At 47.2% G+C, this 7,500-nt stretch overlaps 1 protein-coding gene across 1 annotated transcript in view; it reads left to right on the top strand.

The window, feature by feature from the left end:
• Window positions 1-4,245: 4,245 nt before the first annotated feature.
• Window positions 4,246-7,500, top strand: part of LOC143285960 (trypsin-1-like) — a 13,176-nt gene continuing 9,921 nt past the window's right edge. Inside the window, exon 1 of the mRNA XM_076593411.1 lies at window positions 4,246-4,339. Within this exon, the coding sequence (XP_076449526.1) occupies window positions 4,282-4,339 (58 nt within the window). The 5' untranslated portion in view covers window positions 4,246-4,281. The remainder of the gene's footprint in view (window positions 4,340-7,500) is intronic.

Raw genomic sequence — 7,500 nt, 5'->3', positions numbered from 1 at the left:
AAGTGTGTATTGTGTATCTACAAGCAATAGGGGAGTCTTCTGAAGTGTGTATAGTGTATCTACAAGCAATAGGGGAGTATTTTGAAGTGTGTATAGTGGATCTACAAGCAATAGGGGAGTCTTCTGAAGTGTGTATAGTATATCTACAAGAGGGGAGTCTTCTGAAGTGTGTATAGTGTATCTACAAGCAATAGGGAGTCTTCTGAAGTGTGTATAGTGTATCTACAAGTAAAGGGGAGTTTTCTACAGTGTATGGAGCGCCGCTTCAAGAAATCGGAAAAAGTCTCAATCCGAACGCCTCCCAAGCTGCAGAGAAAGGGTTTAGCACGAATCAGGAAGAGACATAGAGCAGATGGTGATGTTACAATGACAATGAACGGATCAACTGATAACAAAGACCCTGTGTCCATGGTGTCCTGCAAGAAACGAGGCAGCGTGGTCAGCAAAACGTGTGTCAGTCGATACAATCACTCTCTCTCCACTTCACCCGTACTTATTGAATGCCCGTGTGTGTGTGTGTGTGTGTGTGTGTGTGTGTGTGTGTGTACACGCGTGTAGTTACTACTACTACTACAACCACTGATTTTATTTATATAGGTCCTAATATAGTGATTTTACTCTAAGCACTTTACAGTGCAATTGTCTCAATAAAGATATCCATCAAAACATACCGGTTGGACCAAACATAACGAAATACAAGACACTGCATCAAAAGTGCGTACCAAGCTCAATGCCCATTGCAAACTATATCATACATTAAAAAAACACACAACATACGTGTATATCTGTTCGCTGTTTATACTACTACTACTACTACTGCTACTACCGCTACTACTACTCCTACTACAAATTTAATACATACATCGCCCCCCATGCAAAACATGCCCAGCCGTGCAGCACAACGTAAAATTTGACGTGCAGATGTATCCGAACACCAAAGGTTAACTTTCATACGTATAACCCAACACAGACCAACAGTAATCTAAGCACGGACACACACACACACACACACACACACACACACACACACACACACACACACACACACACAAAACGTCGCGAACAAGAAAACACACACAGAGAATTCATACCAAACATCACTACAACACGCGGTACCAGTATCATGGCACCCAAAAATAGACCCAAACACCCCAAACCAGTCAGATCACCCCCAAACCAGTCAGAACACCCCAAACCAGACAAAACACCCCAAAACCAGTCAGAACACCCAAAACCAGATCCAAACACCCCAAAACCAGTCAGAACACCCCCAAACCAGTCAGAACACCCCCAAACCAGTCAGAACACCCCAAACCAAACCAAAACACCCCAAAACCAGTCAGAACACCCAAAACCAGTCAGAACACCCCAAACCAAACAAAACACCCCCAAACCAGTCAGAACACCCAAAACCAGTCAGAACACCCAAAACCAGTCAGAACACCCCAAACCAGTCAGAACACACCAAACCAGTCAGAACACCCCAAACCAGTCAGAACACCCAAAACCAGATCCAAACACCCCAAAACCAGTCAGAACACCCCAAACCAGTCAGAACACCCCAAACCAGTCAGAACACCTCAAACCAGTCAGAACACTCAAAACCAGACCCAAACACCCCAAAACCAGTCAGAACACCCCCAAACCAGTCAGAACACCCCAAAACCAGTCAGAACACCCCGAACCAAACCAAAACACCCCCAAACCAGTCAGAACACCCAAAACCAGTCAGAACACCCCGAACCAAACCAAAACACCCCCAAACCAGTCAGAACACCCCAAACCAGTCAGAACACCCAAAACCAGACCCAAACACCCCAAAACCAGTCAGAACACCCCAAAACCAGTCAGATCACCCCAAACCAGTCAGAACACCCCAACCCAGTCAGAACATCCCAAACCAGTCAGAACACCCCAAACCAGTCAGAACACCCCAAACCAGTCAGAACACCCCAAACCAGTCAGAACACCCCAAACCAGTCAGAACACCCCAACCCAGTCAGAACATCCCAAACCAGTCAGAACACCACAAACCAGTCACAACACCCCAAACCAGCCAGAACACCCCAAACCAGCCAGAACACCCCAACCCAGTCAGAACATCCCAACCCAGTTAGAACACCCCAACCCAGTCAGAACATCCCAAACCAGTCAGAACACCACAAACCAGTCACAACACACCAACCCAGTCAGAACACCCCAACCCAGTCAGAACATCCCAAACCAGTCAGAACACCCCAACCCAGTCAGAACATCCCAAACCAGTCAGAACACCCCAAACCAGTCAGAACACCCCAAACCAGTCAGAACACCCCAACCCAGTCAGAACATCCCAAACCAGTCAGAACACCCCAAACCAAACCAAAACACCCCCGAACCAGTCAGAACACCCCAAACCAGTCAGAACACCCCCAAACCAAACCAAAACACCCCCGAACCAGTCAGAACACCCCAAACCAGTCAGAACACCCCAAAATCAGTCAGAACACCCCAAACCAGTCAGAACACCCCAAAACCAGTCAGAACACCCCAAAACCAGTCAGAACACCCCAAACCAGTCAGAACACCCCAAACCAGTCAGAACACCCCCCACACCAAACCAAAACACCCCCGAACCAGTCAGAACACCCCAAACCAGTCAGAACACCCCAAACCAGTCAGAACACCCCCAAACCAGTCAGAACACCCCAAAATCAATCAGAACACCCCAAACCGACCAAGTACATCACAACACCCAAACAATGCACAGCACTGTCCGCAACACCCCCAAATCAGTTCCACTCTCCCTTCCTCCCCTCCACATCAGACGCAGAAGACAGAAAGAAGCACACATCCGCACTGTCACAGACTTCAGGACATCAGGTAGAGCCATCCCTCGAATGCCAAAGAAATGATGGAGCCTGAGAGCAGGATATCACGGTCAATCGTGTCAAACGCGGCCGAAAGATCAAGCAACGTAAGAATAGACACGTTTCCAGAATCTGCTGCAATGAGAAAATCGTTTGTCACTTTTAAAAGAGCACCGAGTTTCCTTGCTGTGAAATGGGTGGTAAACAGACTGAACACAGCTGAATAGATGATGTCAGTTCAGACAGACGGAAAGCTGATGAAGTGCTATCTTTTTGATTACCTTTGAGACGAACGATAGGTCAGACACTGGACGATTTAAAAAATATAAAGTTTATTATGATCAATGGAAGGTTTCTTGAGCAGGATTTTAACTAATGCAAATTTACCGGAGGGAGAAATTCCATATAATAATGAGTTACTGATGACATCAGTCAAAGCAGGTAAGATTTCGTTGAGGCATCGAACAACAAGGTGGTCGAGATCGCAGATTTTTGGTGCACAGGTCACACTCACCTTTCTTTCTCACGCATTCATTACTCACAGGTTCAAAGCAGCTGAAGGAATGACTACATGATTCTCAACTATTATCAACGATCTGGGTTTGAAAATTCAGGCTTTCGTAGAGGTTTTGCACTTTGCTATCAAAGTAGTCAGCAAAAGTTTGGGAGATCTGAACTGGTGGCGCAGTAATGGGCACGATATACTATCATTCTGAGTGGGTTGGCGTTGTTTACCGTTTACAAGAGTTACTTTGCTCAGTTTGAAAAGTGATAGTCAGTCTCGGCAGCGAGTACAAATGTTCGTTACGATTCTTTACGCTGCATTATACAGCTGCCTGTGGATGCACAAACCAGTGGAATGCCATCGTCTTTCAGCCTGACGCCACCCGTGTTTAGCTGCCTTCACCTCCTCACTCACAGAGCCAAACCAAGGGGGAGGCGGAGGGGGTGGTATAGGGTGGGACATCACCGCCAGCTTCGTAGCAGGGGCATGTTCGTCTGGCACAGACCAGAGAGCATAGTCAAGATCATCTGCCAAATCTCTGGCACCAGAACTATGGCATCTCCTTCAAAGCCTCTCTGTTTGAACCTTTCATGTTTCTATGTATACCAGAGGGGCAGGGGAGGGGGAGAATTAGGGAAGTGGGACGGAGGGGTCACAAGAATCAACACGCGCACTCACGCGTGTTTCTCTTTCGTATGTTTGTACACATCTGTGCGTGCGTGCTGAAACAAGAGACAGGCACAGACAAGAGACAAACAAAGTACCGGTCTGTAAGTCATACCCATCCAGCTGTGCAAACACCACAAGAAGCAATATAACCACCGTGGCTGGGCTGCCCAACATCACAGCGGTGCACCGCTTCTTCAGAACCCATCACCAGTTGTACGGGACTGTGAAACGAGGCGAAGGGAACAGGAAACCTGCAGGATGAAGGCTCTTCTGGTCCTTGTCACACTGGCCGTACTGGTGCTTTCGTCAGTCAAAGGTAGTATTGAGTGGCACGTCTGTCGAAGGTAGTATTGAGTGAAACGTCTGTCGAAGGTAGTATTGAGTGAGACATCTGGCAAAGATAGTACTGAGTGGGACGTCTGTCAAAGATAGTATTGAGTGAGACGTCTGGCAAAGGTAGTACTGAGTGGGACGTCCAGCAACGGTAGTGTTGAGTGAGACGTCTGGCAAAGATAGTACTGAGTGGGACGTCTGTCAAAGATAGTATTGAGTGAGACGTCTGGCAAAGGTAGTGTTGAGTGAGACGTCCAGCAACGGTAGTGTTGAGTGAGACGTCTGGCAAAGGTAGTGTTGAGTGAGACGTCTGGCAAAGGTAGTGTTGAGTGAGACGTCTAGTAAAAGTAATGTTGAGTGAGACGTCTGGCAAAGGTAGTGTTGAGTGAGACGTCTGGCAAAGGTAGTGTTGAGTGAGACGTCTGGCAAAGGTAGTGTTGAGTGAGACGTCTAGTAAAAGTAATGTTGAGTGAGACGTCTGGCAAAGGTAGTGTTGAGTGAGACGTCTGGCAAATGTAGTGTTGAGTGAGACGTCTGGCAAAGGTAGTGTTGAGTGAGACGTCTGGCAAAGGTAGTGTTGAGTGAGACGTCTGGCAAAGGTAGTGTTGAGTGAGACGTCTGGCAAATGCAGTGTTGAGTGAGACGTCTGGCAAAGGTAGTGTTGAGTGAGACGTCTGGTAAAGGTAGTGTTGAGTGAGACGTCTGGCAAATGTAGTGTTGAGTGAGACGTCTGGCAAATGTAGTGTTGAGTGAGACGTCTGGTAAAGGTAGTGTTGAGTGAGACGTCCGGTAAAAGTAATGTTGAGTGAGACGTCTGGCAAATGTAGTGTTGAGTGAGACGTCTGGCAAATGTAGTGTTGAGTGAGACGTCTGGCAAATGTAGTGTTGAGTGAGACGTCTGGCAAATGTAGTGTTGAGTGAGACGTCTGGCAAATGTAGTGTTGAGTGAGACGTCTGGCAAATGTAGTGTTGAGTGAGACGTCTGGCAAATGTAGTGTTGAGTGAGACGTCTGGCAAAGGTAGTGTTGAGTGAGACGTCTGGCAAATGTAGTGTTGAGTGAGACGTCTGGTAAAGGTAGTGTTGAGTGAGACGTCTGGCAAATGTAGTGTTGAGTGAGACGTCTGGCAAATGTAGTGTTGAGTGAGACGTCTGGCAAATGTAGTGTTGAGTGAGACGTCTGGTAAAGGTAGTGTTGAGTGAGACGTCTGGCAAAGGTAGTGTTGAGTGAGACGTCTGTCAAAGATAGTGTTGAGTGAGACGTCTGGCAAATGTAGTGTTGAGTGAGACGTCTGGCAAATGTAGTGTTGAGTGAGACGTCTGGCAAATGTAGTGTTGAGTGAGACGTCTGGCAAATGTAGTGTTGAGTGAGACGTCTGGCAAATGTAGTGTTGAGTGAGACGTCTGGCAAATGTAGTGTTGAGTGAGACGTCTGGCAAATGTAGTGTTGAGTGAGACGTCTGGCAAATGTAGTGTTGAGTGAGACGTCTGGCAAATGTAGTGTTGAGTGAGACGTCTGGCAAAGGTAGTGTTGAGTGAGACGTCTGGCAAATGTAGTGTTGAGTGAGACGTCTGGCAAATGTAGTGTTGAGTGAGACGTCTGGCAAAGGTAGTGTTGAGTGAGACGTCTGGCAAATGTAGTGTTGAGTGAGACGTCTGGCAAATGTAGTGTTGAGTGAGACGTCTGGCAAAGGTAGTGTTGAGTGAGACGTCTGGCAAATGTAGTGTTGAGTGAGACGTCTGGCAAATGTAGTGTTGAGTGAGACGTCTGGCAAAGGTAGTGTTGAGTGAGACGTCTGGCAAATGTAGTGTTGAGTGAGACGTCTGGCAAATGTAGTGTTGAGTGAGACGTCTGGCAAATGTAGTGTTGAGTGAGACGTCTGGCAAATGTAGTGTTGAGTGAGACGTCTGGCAAATGTAGTGTTGAGTGAGACGTCTGGCAAATGTAGTGTTGAGTGAGACGTCTGGCAAAGGTAGTGTTGAGTGAGACGTCTGGCAAATGTAGTGTTGAGTGAGACGTCTGGCAAATGTAGTGTTGAGTGAGACGTCTGGCAAATGTAGTGTTGAGTGAGACGTCTGGTAAATGTAGTGTTGAGTGAGACGTCTGGCAAAGGTAGTGTTGAGTGAGACGTCTGGCAAAGGTAGTGTTGAGTGAGACGTCTGGCAAAGGTAGTGTTGAGTGAGACGTCTGGCAAATGCAGTGTTGAGTGAGACGTCTGGCAAAGGTAGTGTTGAGTGAGACGTCTGGTAAAGGTAGTGTTGAGTGAGACGTCTGGCAAATGTAGTGTTGAGTGAGACGTCTGGCAAATGTAGTGTTGAGTGAGACGTCTGGTAAAGGTAGTGTTGAGTGAGACGTCCGGTAAAAGTAATGTTGAGTGAGACGTCTGGCAAATGTAGTGTTGAGTGAGACGTCTGGCAAATGTAGTGTTGAGTGAGACGTCTGGCAAATGTAGTGTTGAGTGAGACGTCTGGCAAATGTAGTGTTGAGTGAGACGTCTGGCAAATGTAGTGTTGAGTGAGACGTCTGGCAAATGTAGTGTTGAGTGAGACGTCTGGCAAAGGTAGTGTTGAGTGAGACGTCTGGCAAATGTAGTGTTGAGTGAGACGTCTGGTAAAGGTAGTGTTGAGTGAGACGTCTGGCAAATGTAGTGTTGAGTGAGACGTCTGGCAAATGTAGTGTTGAGTGAGACGTCTGGCAAATGTAGTGTTGAGTGAGACGTCTGGTAAAGGTAGTGTTGAGTGAGACGTCTGGCAAAGGTAGTGTTGAGTGAGACGTCTGTCAAAGATAGTATTGAGTGAGACGTCTGGCAAATGTAGTGTTGAGTGAGACGTCTGGCAAATGTAGTGTTGAGTGAGACGTCTGGCAAATGTAGTGTTGAGTGAGACGTCTGGCAAATGTAGTGTTGAGTGAGACGTCTGGCAAATGTAGTGTTGAGTGAGACGTCTGGCAAATGTAGTGTTGAGTGAGACGTCTGGCAAATGTAGTGTTGAGTGAGACGTCTGGCAAATGTAGTGTTGAGTGAGACGTCTGGCAAATGTAGTGTTGAGTGAGACGTCTGGCAAAGGTAGTGTTGAGTGAGACGTCTGGCAAATGTAGTGTTGAGTGAGACGTCTGGCAAATGTAGTGTTGAGTGAGACGTCTGGCA

The sequence above is a fragment of the Babylonia areolata genome, chromosome 9 (assembly GCF_041734735.1).
Source record: "Babylonia areolata isolate BAREFJ2019XMU chromosome 9, ASM4173473v1, whole genome shotgun sequence".
Lineage (NCBI taxonomy): Eukaryota > Metazoa > Mollusca > Gastropoda > Neogastropoda > Buccinidae > Babylonia > Babylonia areolata.
Note: the sequence above shows the minus strand (reverse complement) of the source record. Positions and strands in the feature narration are given on the sequence as shown.